At 52.4% G+C, this 14002-nt stretch overlaps 1 protein-coding gene across 4 annotated transcripts in view; it reads left to right on the top strand.

Annotated features, from left to right (window-relative positions):
- DCDC2C (doublecortin domain containing 2C) overlaps positions 1-14002 on the top strand; it is an 85180-nt gene that overhangs the window by 10070 nt on the left and 61108 nt on the right. For all 4 annotated transcript variants that reach the window (XM_053891190.1, XM_019452962.2, XM_053891192.1 and 1 more), the window contains exons 2-3: positions 402-453; positions 11864-11940. In XM_053891190.1, the coding sequence (XP_053747165.1) occupies positions 402-453; positions 11864-11940 (129 nt within the window). The remainder of the gene's footprint in view (positions 1-401; positions 454-11863; positions 11941-14002) is intronic.

Raw genomic sequence — 14002 nt, 5'->3', positions numbered from 1 at the left:
TGAGCTGCAAGGGGAGGGGGGGGGGACTCCGCTCTGACTCTGGCCAATCTGTGGGACTCTGATGAGCTCATTTCTGGGCCCTTCCATGACCTGGTAGAAAAGAAAGTGGAATAAATGATGGCTCGGGTCCCTTTTTGATTAATAACGTTATAGGAGAGTGCCATTTAGGTGACAGTGTCCCATGGGCCATGCCGATGGCAGCCAGTGGGACACCGTCCATAATGTCCCACCGTGACACTGCTGTTCTATGTCGACGGAAGACTGTGGCACTCTTGACTTTAGTTTCAAGTTGCTGTGGATTTGCAGGTCCGAGTGCTGAGAAGGAGTCCTCTCTGAAGAGGCTCACATTTCCCCCCTAAATTATTTACTTTCTAATTAGGTTTTTCTTTCTTCTTTTGCAGTTATATTCATATAGTTCCCAGGAAACCTGGAAAGATGAGCAAGTTGAAGGAAGTAAGTGTTCGGTGCTAATGACTAACGGTGGGATAAATTGGATGGTCCGGGAAAACTCCGAATGTCACTGTTGAATAATGTCACTTTTAGAAGACTAGCATTTTGTAGGGAATGCCTCTAAAGGCCCGTTGCTCTGGAAACCCGAATCCACTGTGCGGGGTTGTCATACCTGTCGAAGCCCCTGAGTAACTAACGTGACGGAAGTCAGTAAAAATACCCTAAGACCACGGTTAGAAAGATAGTCGTCTGTGACACACTGTGCAATTATTTACTGAAACTTTTCACTTTTCTTTTGTTACGGGGGATTTGGAAAGATGGGTGTCAGGAAAAGCTATTTTAATTTACATAACGTTGAAGCTAATTATAATGCTCAATTTAAAGATTTGCCCCAAGTTCTCAACATTTTTGTGCTTGATACACATTTGAAAGCTCTGTAGTGTGGAAACTTCTCTCGCTCTGTTCACATCACCTGGTTCTTAGCCAAAAAAAAAACCAAAAACAAAAACTCCATTTAATATGTATAAAAGAGATCCAGCTTTTGGGGCACTTGGCTGGCTCAGTCCGTTAAGCGTCGGACCTGAGCTCAGGTCATGATCTCATGGTTCACGGGTTCGAGCCCCGTGTCGAGCTCTGTGCTGGGCTGACAGCTCAGAGTCTGGAGCCGGCTTCGGATTCTGTATCTCCCTCTCTCTCTGCCCCTCCCCTGCTCGTGCTCTGTCTCTCTCATCTCTCAAAAATGAATAAATGTTAAAAAAATAAAAAAAATAAGAGATCCACCTTTTAAAATAAGCAACAAAAATTGCTAAGTTTTAAGCAAGATATCCTGCTGATATTTAGACTATAATATGATTTAGAATGTTATATAATATAATATGTAAATATAATAATATATTTACTATATATTATTACTATATAATATCCATAATATTATATTTCTTATATATCATATATGGTATAAATATGAATCATATATTTAATAATATAATATAATATGTAAAATTTTCTTAAAAAATCGACTTGTCATTTTGTTGGGTATTTCAAAGAGGAGATTTTTGAGATTATTCTCTAAGTGGTGCTTTTGGTATTCTTTTTTTTTTAATGCTTATTTTTGAGAGAGAGAGAGAGAGAGCAGGGGAGGGGCAGAGAGAGAGGGAGAGAGAGAATCCCAAGCACGCTCCGTGTTGCCAGCACAGAGCCTGATGCAGGGCTCGATCCCACGCACCGTGAGATCGTGACCTGAGATGAGATCGAGAGTTGGGCACTTCGTCCTGAGCCACCCTGGTGCCTCCGGGTTTGGTATTCTTGTTTTCTCCTCCTTGAACCTGTGTGAGGACCGAATGGTGAAATATGCATAATGTTCCAGAAAGAGATCAGTGCTGGCCCTCTTCCTCCACAGTTTAGAGAAGCAGGGTTTCAGTGTGCCCTTGAATCTGCAGCCGAGTTCTGGTAAAGGACAGCCCTGGAGCTCCAGCACCAGCCTGCAGAGCATTTAGCTGTCTCCTCAGAGTCTGCATTTCAGGGCAGTGCGATGAGTCAGGTCGTACGACCCCACCTTCTACTGTAACTTGCCAAGGGCAGGCGGGCAAGTCTCCAATAAGAAACAACTCCAGGGGCGCCTGGCTGGCTCAGTCGGTTGAGTGTCAGACTTCGGCTCATGTCATGATCTTGCAGTTCGTGGGTTCGAGCCCCGCATCGGGCTCTGTGCTGACAGCTCAGAGCCTGGAGCCTGCTTCCGATTCTGTGTCTCCCTCTCTCTTTGTCCCTTCCCCGCTCATGCTCTGTCTCTCAAAAATGAATAAAGTTAAAAAAAAAAAAAGAAACAATTCCAGCAGTGACTGAATGTCAGGGCCACCTTAATAAACAGAGTGGGCATGGTGTATGATTATTCTTAACACCCAGGCACTTGCTTTCCCATCTCCAGGTGGGGCAGGCACGGGGCGTAAGCAACGATTCTGAAAAGTTCCCCTCAAGTTCAGTCTACGCGTACCCTGAGTGCATTTCGGCGCTATGATTAGAACGAGCAGTTAGCCCTGGAGGACAGGAAGGCAGCTTCTGGGTTATGTTGTCAGCCCCCCTTGCTTTCCAGCTGAGGAGGCTTTGATCAGAAATGTTAGGCGAGGTGCCTGATAGCAAGTGCTCTGGAGTGGGGACCTCTGTGTCCTCACACCAATGGGACTGTAGTCGCCCCAAAGAGTTCTGTAATTTTTCTTTAGGAGTATACACTTTTTCATAAAAAAAAATCTGATTATGAAAGGAGTCCTTACTGAGAAAAAGTGCCAAGAAGCTGTGCAGATAACTCCATGAAGAGAATGGGGGTCATCCACAATACCCCTCAAAGGTCAGCGCTCTGACTTTGTCATGTCTGTTTCCAGGTGCTTTTTTACGCACACGTAGCAAGTAGGTATACACAGAAGCACACACATACACAGTACATGCGTACATATGTGTATATATGTCTGCAGAATTAGGATCCATCAATGCTCACTATTTTCTAATCTGCTTTTTATTTACTATATTTTGTGACCATTATCTCATTCAGTAAATGGTCTTCTGCAACATGTTTTAATAATTTCATCGTGTGAATCTATCATAATTATTTAAGCTACTGCTATCGGCAGATCTTTGAGTCATTCTGCTTTGTCATTATTTTATTTTATTTTGTTTTATTTTATTTTATTTTATATTTTATTTTATATATTTTTAATGTTTATTTATTTTTGAGACACACAGAGAGAGAGAGAGAGAGAGACAGATTGTGAGCAGGGGAGGGGCAGAGAGAGAGGGAGACACAGAATCCGAAGCAGCTCCAGGCTCCGAGCTGTCAGCACAGAGCCCGATGTGAGGCTCAAACTCATGGTCAGATCATGACCTGATCCAAAGTCGGACACTTAACCGACGGAGCCACCCAGGCACCCTGATGGATTTTCAAATATTAACTCAACCTTGCATTCCTGGGACAAATCTCACTCATGAAATTTTGTCCTTTTTCTTTATTGTTGGATTTTATTTGCTAAAATTTTGTTTGGAATATCTGCAACTATGTTCGTGGAGGGATGTTGGTCTGTAGTTTTTTAAATCCTTGCAATGTTTTTCTCTGGTTTTGTATTGTTTCTTCCTTAAGTGTTTGGTAGAATTTACCAGTGGAGCCAGCTGGGCCAGGAGTTGTCTTTGTGGGAAGGTTTTTAACTACAAATCCAACTGCCTGAGGTGATAGAGGGCTCCTCAGATTGTCTATTTCTTGAGTAAACTTTGCTAGCCTGTGTCTTTGAATTGTCCATTTAATTTGTCCACTGGCATGAAGTTGTTCTCTTATCCAACTAATATCTGTGGCCTCTGGTGACGTGACCTCCCTCATTCCTGCCATTCCTGGTCATTTGTGTCTCCTCTGTATTTTCTTGCCAAGTCTCTTCGGTTTTATCAATTTGATCAATCTTCTCAAAGAACCAACTTCTGGTTTCATTGTGTTTCTCCATTTCTTTGTTCTGTTTTCTATTTCATGGATTCTGCTTTTTAAAAAAAATTTTTTTTAATGTTTATTTATTTTTGAGACAGAGACAAAGCATGAACGGGGGAGGGTCAGAGAGAGGGAGACACAGAATCTGAAACAGGCTCCAGGCTCTGAGCTGTCAGCACAGAGCCCGACGCGGGGCTCGAACTCACGGACCGCGAGATCATGACCTGGGCCGAAGTCGGCCGCTTAACCAACTGAGCCACCCAGGCGCCCCTAGATTCTGTTTTTTTAAAAAAGTTTATTTATTTATTTAAAGAGAGAGTGAGGGAGAGAGAGCGGGAGAGGGCCAGAGAGAGAATCCCAAGCAGGCTCCACGCTGTCAGCACAGAGCCTGACTCAGGGCTCGATCTCATGAACCAGTGAGATCACAACCTGACCCAAAATCAAGAGTCAGACGCTTAACCCACTGAGCCACCCGGGCGCCCCTCCTTGATTCTGCTTGGAACTGTATCGTCTTCTGATGTGTAGGGAGACAGGCTTCTATTTGGGGTGACTGTCTCTGCACCCTTGCTTTCTGCCCTTTCTCTTTGGGACATCCTTCTCCTGTGTGCTCCCGAGCGCCTTTCCCTCCCAGGGCACCGTCCTTCATGGGTGGTTTCCGCTGTGTTGTGGCAGGAGGGAGCTGACTTCTTTTCTCCGCTATGTGACACATTTGCATTTTTGTCAGAGACACTCTGGGGACAACACGTTGGCCCAACGATGGAGACTCCAGTCCTGGCGTCAGGCCGATGGGGCGCGGCTGGCTCGGGCACACACCACAGCCCCGGTGCCATGCTGGCGTGTTCGCCTGCTTCCTTCACCCCCTCTCTGCCGACCTTGCTCGGTGGACCCGCTTTCCCTAGGCTCATCGTGGAGGCTGACGGGGGTAACTCCTCCCCTTCTGTCCGATAGCGTTTATCAGCAGCTATTTCTTTTCCCTATTTCTTTTAACTGCACAGTTTCAACATACAGGCAGAGTTAGTCCCTTCTGACCACACGGATACGGACAAAGTGCACACGTGCTCGGGAGCACTCACCCTCACCCTGCTTCCGTTCTTTTTTAAAATTTATTTTATTAAAAAAATCTTTTTAAGTTTATTCTTTCTTTATTAACGTTTATTTATTTTTGAGACAGAGAGACAGAGTACTAGCAGAGGAGGGGCAGAGAGACGGGGAGACACAGAATCCGAAGCAGCTCCAGGCTCCGAGCTGGCAGCACAGAGCCCGACGCGGGGCTCGAACCCACAAACTGTGAGATCGTGACCTGAGCCGAAGTCAGGCGCTTAACCGACTGAGCCACCCAGGCTCCCCAAGTTTATTTATTTTGAGAGAGAGACAGAGACAGCATGAGCAGGGGAGGGGCAGAGAAAGAGAGAGGATCCAAAGCAGGCTCTGCACTGTCGGATGGAGCCCCATGTGGGGCTTGAACTCACGAACGGTGAGAGCAAGGCCTGAGCTGAAACCAAGAGTCAGACACTCAGCCGACTGAGCCCCCCAGGTGTCCCTACTTCCGTTCTTATTTTCCCAGCTTCTGTTTGCACTTTCCCTAATTCTCCACCCTCATAGTTTCACCCTTCTTTCTTCCCTTTCAGTTCTTGTATTCATCTGCCATCGTTTGAGGCTTTGCAGGTAATGTAGGTGGTCAACACCAGGCCAGTAGGAGCGGTTGTTCTCATTGGTTACTATTTTATTTTTACGAAAGGAATGATTGAAGGATGTCCTCTGAATGTCAGGCTCACTCCAAGGACACTCGTTGGTTGATTACTCGCTTTGCGTGTTGTTCCCCCCTCCGTTTGAGAAAGAGGCCTGAGGTTTGCTGAGATGGTGATCAGGGGGGTGAGGGAGAGATACTGGTGTACGAGGGGCCGTTGGCAATGCCAACTAGTTTGGGGAAGATAAAGCATCTTTCAATAGAACAAAAGAAATCACTAATCCAATAGGATCTGAAATACAAAACCTTGAATGGCATTCGGGAGGAGTAATTACGTGGGAAACACCACTGCTCTTGGTACAAGTAATATGACACGAGGTGACACATTCCCCGCTGCTCAGCAAAATGCCAGGAGGGAGTTAAGACCTCCGTTGATCCTAGTCGCTCTTATGTCTGTCGTTGCTAGGCTCCAAAGTCCCCGCTGTTGTCAGAGGTCAAGAGCTCTTGGCTTCTTCTCTGACCACTGCCTTGCTGACTCCACACAATGTCTGGTCCTCAAGCCCCGCAAGCGTCCCGGGGAAGGCGCCGGGGTGATCCGCAGCCCTTCCACTCACGGCTCCCCATGGCTCAGTTCAGCCTCTGTCGCTGTCGTAGAGGACACGCAGGATGCCAGACGGGGAACCGGCCCCGCCCACGGCGTCTCAGTCGGGAAACCCTCAGTGAGGCCTGGGCAGGCGCCCCTGCGTCCTTCCCAGCTTCCCAGAGGGGGTGACATCTTAACATTTAGACCCTGAGAGAGCTTCATGGATGCATGATATCAGCTGAGTCAATTACAAAACCCCAGTCATGGTTCTTCTTCTTCTTCTTCTTTAATGTAAAAATATCTCAACATTTTCCAAAAAACGGGAAATAAAAATTCATCATCATCACGACCAGGAAGGCTCAAAACCCATCTCCCCAACCATGTGTTGGACACACGTGCCTGACGTCCCCCTCGAGAGTACAATGCAGTGTAACGCAGGGGGAGGGCTGCAAAGGTGCTGAAGGTTTGCCCAGATTTGCCCCATTTCTACAGGTAACGGTGCCGGGGTGGATGAAGGGCGACTTCCCGTCGGCCTGACTCTCCCTCCCGTCCCTTGCACACTGCTCCAGAATGCCTAACCTAGGGAGATTCTTGGCCGTTTTGGGGAAGGAGTGACGCTGATTTTTTATTTTTATTTTTTTGACTCAGAGGATCACAGAATGAGAAATGAAGTGACTTCAGAGGTGGTCCAGGATGACCTTTTCCTTAATGAATTACACGAACCATACGGAGCCCACTGCACCTTCCGTAGGGTTTCTGTGATCTGTGGCGACTGTGTGTGTGTTTAGCGTCTACTGTCGAGTGGCGTAGGGGCCATCTCTGTTAATTCAGCTTGCACGTTCCAGACCCCCGACGAGCGCCATTCGCTAATTATGAGATCCTCCCTTTACGGTTCCATGACGAGGTCTTTTCTCGGTGCCAGACTCCCTTGAGTCTTTCTGGTTTGAAGTTTTGCATGGAAAAGGCTGGGAGGATGTTCACCGAGGGTAGCTGGAGAGGCTCGATGGGGCGCAAAGACCGAGGACTTCGGAGGCCAACAACAATGACAACCGCCAAAAGCTCTTCACTCATTTCTGGCGTTTTGCTCAGCGCCTCGCGACGCGTCATCTCCTCTGGCGCTGTCCCTCCCGGAAGCAGATCCGCATTCACACACGAGGATATGGGCACAGGAACGTCTTCACGGTGGTGTGAGGAGAAGGTGGTGGAACCAGGGCTGGGGTCGCGGACGACGCGGACGCAGGCTCCCAAGTGCCACGCCGGTATAGGTTCCAATTCCCAATGGGCTAAAATCTACCATAAGGTATTTTTGATGGCCTGTCATGGCCAGGACACTTAGTGACAGTGTGTCCTTGTGGAGATTACATAGTGGCTTTGGTTGGTCACCATGTGGGTATTTTGCCCGGTTGTTTTGAGGACTGGGCACAAATGTACTGTGACGCAGAGCAGGCGTTCAGTAACCCACAGCTGCCACTCGGGGAAACACACCTGTGGTTACCTCGGGCGTCTTCCGGCATTGCTGCGGATTTGGTTTAATTACCTCGGACTGTTGGTTACGGAGCCCGAAAGCCCACTGAGCCCCTCAGCCTCTCGGCAGGTGAGTGAGACACCATGTCGGAACCTGTCGTCCCCGTCGGGCAGTGACAGAAAGCCACGTGTGCTTTCGTAGGAGATCACGTGAAATGCAGGAAAAAAAAAATCCAGAATCATGTATTTAATTGCTGGGGTTATTTAATTAGGCTGGTGATAGCAGGGTTAATGACTCATTAACACGTAAAAAAAAGCTATTAGCTCGCTGTTTCCATAATTTTATGCCATCAGCCAGAAAGCTGTTTCTTAGGGTAGTTGTACCTTAATAGAATTTTGCAGGGAATAATTTCTGTTGTTCTGTTATAAACCAGGTCAGTAAATTCGTGGTATTGCTGATACGGCTTTGGTTTTTTTGGCTAACGGTATGCAGGTGTGTATAATTTCCTACATAGAAAGTAATTTTGTATATAACGTGACAAGAGGGTGACAGTGGACGGACGTGTGCATTACCACAATCTCCAGTGACCTCACTTTTTCCAGGACTCCTCCTGGAGTATCAGAGCTGTTTATCACCTGCCACCGAAGCATTTATCATTTATTCATCCGTCATTCATTCATCCATATTCACGGCATACTTCTCAAACTCCCGCGGTGGGCAGCTCATTGTTCAGGCAGTGGGGTCCTTGGTGGAACATGACGACCGAGGTCCCTGCTCTCAGGAGGCTTTGATTCTATGAGGAGGAACGAATAATAAGTAAATAAATAAACACAAAACTATTAGACGGTGTTACATGCTACGATGGCCATATTGGTCCAGGAGGGTCGCTGAGGAACTGCTTCTGAGTTGACTTCTTAATGCAAGAAAGGGTAAGCTGTGCTAAGACCCGGGAGAACATTCCAGGCCCCAGGTCTAGTGCAGGAACAAGCTTGATGTTTGGAAGAAGGCAAACGCGGGCTGTGGCGTGGGGAGGAAGGGAGGGGTGGGGTTGTCGTGTGTCTGCCGCTGTTTCCTCCACTGTTTCCTGGTTCTAAGCCAGGGGGCAGCCCATCGCGACGGGTGATTACCAGGACCGCGGCTCCTTGTGGGGAAGGGACTGTGGGGGGCAGGGGGCGAGCTGCAGAGACATGGGGCCGCGGGGCCAGTGTGGCAGCGGTGGGGGCGGCAAGAACTGAACGCGTCCAGGGATACGGTTTTGAGGCAGAATTGAGAGATGCGGGGTGTAAGGGAGGAGACGACACAGTGGTGTCCCCAGATTTTGTGGTTAAACACATGGGTCTGTGCTGGCACCGGTTCCTGAGACCGGGAAGTCTGGGGACGGTCAGTGGGCTGTGGGAACAATCGGCGATTCTATCCGGGCCGTGATGAGACTGAGATGCCAGATGGTCTGTGGTCTGTCCCTCTCCATTCTCTCCCCACCTCCGTGTCTCTGCGTCTCTGCGTCTCTGTGTTGGGAGACTCATGTTTATTGGATTGAACATTTATCCCTGTGTGGCAGGTACGGCATTGTGCCTTTTATTAAACGTTCTCTCCCCCAAACCCTGCGAGGTGTATGGTCCCCACTGCAGGCGTTCATAGGTGGCAGCTCAGAGGTGAGATAGTCCCGGCAAAGTCACGGACAGTGAGCGCTGGGAGGCGAGCCCTGGTCTGTCCGAGTCCAAAGCCACCGGGCCGCCTCCCGGCTTCGCTCTGCTGTCCCGGTGCCTCTCGGCCAGTTGTCCCCTGCGTGTAATGGTGCCTCAGGCCCTCAGCAGGACGCCGAAGGGGCTCTCCACCGCTCAGTCCCAGTCCTCCTGACCCTTCTCCACCTGCCCCACGTGGACGCTGCCTCCTCGTCTCCTTCAGAGGACCCGGAACAGCACATTTTCCTCTCCTCGTCTAAAAAGTAGTGCTGGGGAGACCGTGAGATGCCCAAACCTTGTCATCCGTGTTAAGGGTACGTGCAGCTCACTCTTATACCCCAGGGTGAACCCCGGGGACGCGGGTGGGTGTTATTCTTGGCGAAGGAACTTTATAGATACTTTCACTCAGTGGGGTGATTCAGTAGAGCTGCACTAACCTCACAGGTTGGGCAGTCTCTGTGTGTAAATGAGCTGGGCACCACGGCAGGGGCAGCGAGTGGAGGGGGACCGGACATCCAGACAGGTCAGGCCGGGAGGCCCCACCGGGGGCCCTGGGGGACACCCTCTACCGCTGTGCCCGCTGTGCTGGAGCAGGTGTGAGGAGAGTCTAGGTAGGCCCTGAATGCCGAGTCTCACTCAGCGGCGGAGCCTCTAGAGGTGGGAGGGGCTGGTGTCTCAGGGGCGGAGCCTGTAGAGGTGGGAGGGGCTGGTGTCTCAGGGGCAGAGCCTCTAGAGGTGGGAGGGGCTGGTGTCTCAGGGGCGGAGCCTGTAGAGGTGGGAGGGGCTGGTGTCTCGGGGCGGAGCCTCTAGAGGTGGGAGGGGCTGGTGTCTCAGGGGCGGGGTCTGTAGAGGTGGGAGGGGCTGGTGTCTCAGGGGTGGAGCCTCTAGAGGTGGGAGGGGCTGGTGTCTCGGGGCGGAGCTTCTAGAGGTAGGAGGGGCTGGTGTCTCAGGGGCAGAGCCTCTAGAGGTGGGAGGGGCTGGTGTCTCAGGGGCGGAACCTGTAGAGGTGGGAGGGGCTGGTGTCTCAGGGGCGGAGCCTCTAGAGGTAGGAGGGGCTGGTGTCTCGGGGGCGGAGCCTTTACAGGTGGGGAGGTGCTGGTGTCTCAGGGGCAGAGCCTCTAAACGTGGGAGGGGCTGGTGTCTCAGGGGCGGAGCGTCTAGATGTAGGAGGGGCTGGTGTCTCAGGGACGGAGCCTCTAGAGGCGGGAGGGGCTGGTGTCTCAGGGGCAGAGCCTCTAGAGGTGGGAGGGGCTGGTGTCTCAGGGGTGGAGCCTCTACAGATGGGAGGGGCTGGTGTCTCGGGGCGGAGCCTCTAGAGGTAGGAGGGGCTGGTGTCTCAGGGGCGGAGTCTCTAGAGGTGGGAGGGGCTGGTGTCTCGGGGCGGAGCCTCTAGAGGTAGGAGGGGCTGGTGTCTCAGGGGCGGAGGCTCTAGAGGTGGGAGGGGCTGGTGTCTCAGGGGCGGAGCCTGTAGAGGTGGGAGGGGCTGGTGTCTCTGGGCGGAGACTCTAGAGGTAGGAGGGGCTGGTGTCTCGGGGGCGGAGCCTTTACAGGTGGGGAGGTGCTGGTGTCTGAGGGGCAGAGCCTCTAGACGTGGTAGGGGCTGGTGTCTCAGGGGCGGAGCCTCTAGAGGTAGGAGGGGCTGGTGTCTCAGGGACGGAGCCTCTAGAGGTGGGAGGGGCTGGTGTCTCAGGGGCGGAGCCTCTAGTGGTGGGAGGGGCTGGTGTCTCAGGGGCGGAGCCTCTAGAGGTGGGACAGACAAGGAACGTAGCGGGGGAGCGACTTTCAGAGGAGGTCACTGTGATGGAGGGGCCTCGAGACTGTGTGGGGCCGTGGCCTTGATCTCGCCCCACCCAGGCTGTCAATGACGACAGTAGGACCCCCAGCAGAGGGATTTTGCCTGCCCGTGTCAGGGCTCAGACATCCTTCTCCTCCCCGCTGTCGGGGCCCCAGGGGGTGTGAGGTTGAAGCCGACCAGGCCCCGGGGCGGGGGGGGGGGGGGGGAGGGGGGGGCTCAGCCCCCAGGTTGGAGTCACAGGAAAGAGAAAGGTCCGGGGAGCAGGGGGGGGGTGTTGTCCCCTGCCACGGGACGTCCTAGCTGGAACCCCACGGGCTGACTTAGGGGCCACACGCCCGTTCTTGGGGCCGCAGTCTGGCCCAGCCGGGCGCCTGGGGAGCACATCACGGGAGCTTGCTGGTCGAGCTGCTGGCCTGTCCTCAGCACAACGGCCCGGTCTGTGTCTCTGGACTTCTGTGACCTCCCGGCCGCCGCGCTCCGCGCCCTCGCACCCGACCTTCCGGCCTCGGAACTCACAGCCCTCTCGCCCCGTCCCCATGAGGTCACCTGCCCTGCGTCTGGGAGTCCCGGCCCCTCCCAGCAGGGAGTCTGCTCCCCCGGAGTCCTTCCTGGGTCCCCCCCTGTGCTCCCTTAGCAAGGCCTCCCTCCCCCCTGCACTGCTGTTTTGGGGGCGGTGCTGGGCAAACCGTATTTAGCAAGTGGTTGTCTGAACCGAGTCCCGAGGCTTGCCTTTTCTTTTTGCAGATCAAACCGGTGGTGCATTGTGACCTGCACGTGCCTTCCAGGTGGCAAACTTTCCAGCCAACGTCCCGGCACGTCAAGTGAGTAAGGCCTCGCGGGCGAGAGATCACTGCTTGCTGTGGCTCCTTAAAGATAAAGTTCCAGTTAGACTCACCGTCACCCCCTCTCCCCTCCTCTCCTCCCTCCTCCCTTCCTCCCCCTCCTCCCCCTCCTCTCTTTTCTCCTCCTCCTCCTCCCCTCCTCTTCCCCTTCTCCCCTCCCTGCCTCTTCCTCTCTCCTTCCCTCTCCCCTCCTCCTCCCTTCCTCCCTCCCTCCCTTCCTCCTGTGCTCCTCTCCTCCCTTCTCCTTCTCTCTCTCCCACAGGGACACCTGTGTGATTCAGCCTTTCAGGTGCCGTGTATCCTTTCTTCTCTTTGAACCTTGATTTTGGAAATCAATCCAGTTGCCAGGCTGTTGAACAGTTTACTTGGGGCTGGAAGGGCGAGGGCCTCACACACAGAATTTAGTCTTAGGCTCTTCACCTTTTAAAAAACATCTAGCAGTTGTAGCTGCTGGACGTGGAAAGGACACTCACAAGTTATTTTCCCACCACGAGCAAAGACCTGTAGGGTTACCACACTTCCCGCTCAAGCGTTGGTGCAGGACTGGAGTGTGGCCCTGGGAGCCACAGCCGGTGCTATAGCTGTAGAGGTGCCCGGGGCAGTACGTCCGGGCTGATGGAGACAGCTTTGTGGGCCAGTCTGCCTTACGTTCTGGGGCTGTAGAAAGAACACGCTGGATTCAAACCATCGTGGGTTCAAATCCGGCTTTTCATCTCATCATCTTTGTGGAGGTCACGTACCTCATCTTTCTGAACTGGCTTCCTGACATTACCCTCCCCCCCCAGGGGTGGTGAGGGCCCCCCCGTGACACCTCCAGGAGAGGTGGGGGCCCCCTGGTGACACCTCCAGGGGTGGTGAGAGTCCCCCGGTGACACCTCCAGGACACCCATCTAAGGCTGGTCACGGAGCAGAGACTCTCCAAATCCTTCTTATATTGGGAGGTTTTAATACTTTACAGGTTGAAATCTCTGACGTGAGCGAGATCGCGCCCTCCTCTCACCACGTTCTGCTCCCGGTGGACAGAATGTCAGTGGGCTTCCGCAGAGGCGTGGGCTCACCGTGTCTGAGGGTCACTAGCGGGCGTCCCCCGCACTCCTGACCAGGTGCCCTTCACGCTCGTGCCCCCCAGCGAAGGGCTAGGGCCCCTCGGCGCAAACCCCCTGTTAGACTCGTCGGAGCCCAGCCTGGGAAGCAGAAGGACGCAGGAAACACACCCTGTTTATTGGCCAAACGTGGCCCCTCCCCGTCCCCTCAGAACCTCCACGACCACGTCTGTAAAATACGTCCCCTTACGTGTCTGCGAGGCGCAGCCTTCAGTGGTGGGGTCTTTCCCTGCACCTTCTACAAATCTGAGAGCTGCTTGGACGTGACGGGAGGCACAGCATTTCCAAATTTTGTGAAGGGCAGCTCTTTCTGAAGAATGTATACAAATCTCACGGTCCTTCCAGGCAAAGAACCTACGTGTTTGTTTGTTTGTTTGTTTGTTTTTTTGCATGAGCCAAGACATCAGTGATTCTCACTTATTTTGACGGACAAGTTTTGTCTGTTACAGATCATTACCCCCGGCAGCTTGTGCCTCGTCCTTCACATTGGTGTGCTAGAAATTCCACTAGATGGACCCAAATATCCATTCAAACGCAGCGTCTTTTCTACTGATCTGTAACGGACTGATCTGTCCGTCTTTTCAAACATGACCTGATCATGTTTGCTTGGAGACCTTGTAACTGCAAAAACAGGCAAACAAAACAGTTGCGATGGGTTCCAGAGGCTTCGATGTTGAAGGGAGAAAGTGGTTTCTCCCTTCCTCACAGATGGCGGGGGGCCGGGGTGCTGGGGGGTCACGGCTGAGTTTGGACCCGGAGCCCGGCGCTCCCCTGCCTGCCTGGGTCTCCGCAGAACGGAGTTGGTGAGGCCACGTGGGTTTGAAGTGCGGAGGCTGAGGCGTGGATTTATGTCCTGCTTCTGCCGCTAAGCCAGCTGTGACGTGACAGGTGTTGTGACGGCGGATCATCGTCACCTGAGATCTGCTCCTAGATCTATG

Source organism: Panthera pardus, unplaced genomic scaffold, assembly GCF_024362965.1.
Source record: "Panthera pardus isolate Hobbes unplaced genomic scaffold, ASM2436296v1 HiC_scaffold_26, whole genome shotgun sequence".
NCBI lineage: Eukaryota > Metazoa > Chordata > Mammalia > Carnivora > Felidae > Panthera > Panthera pardus.
The sequence above is the reverse complement of the archived record's forward strand: the minus strand, read 5'-3'. Positions and strand labels throughout refer to the sequence as shown.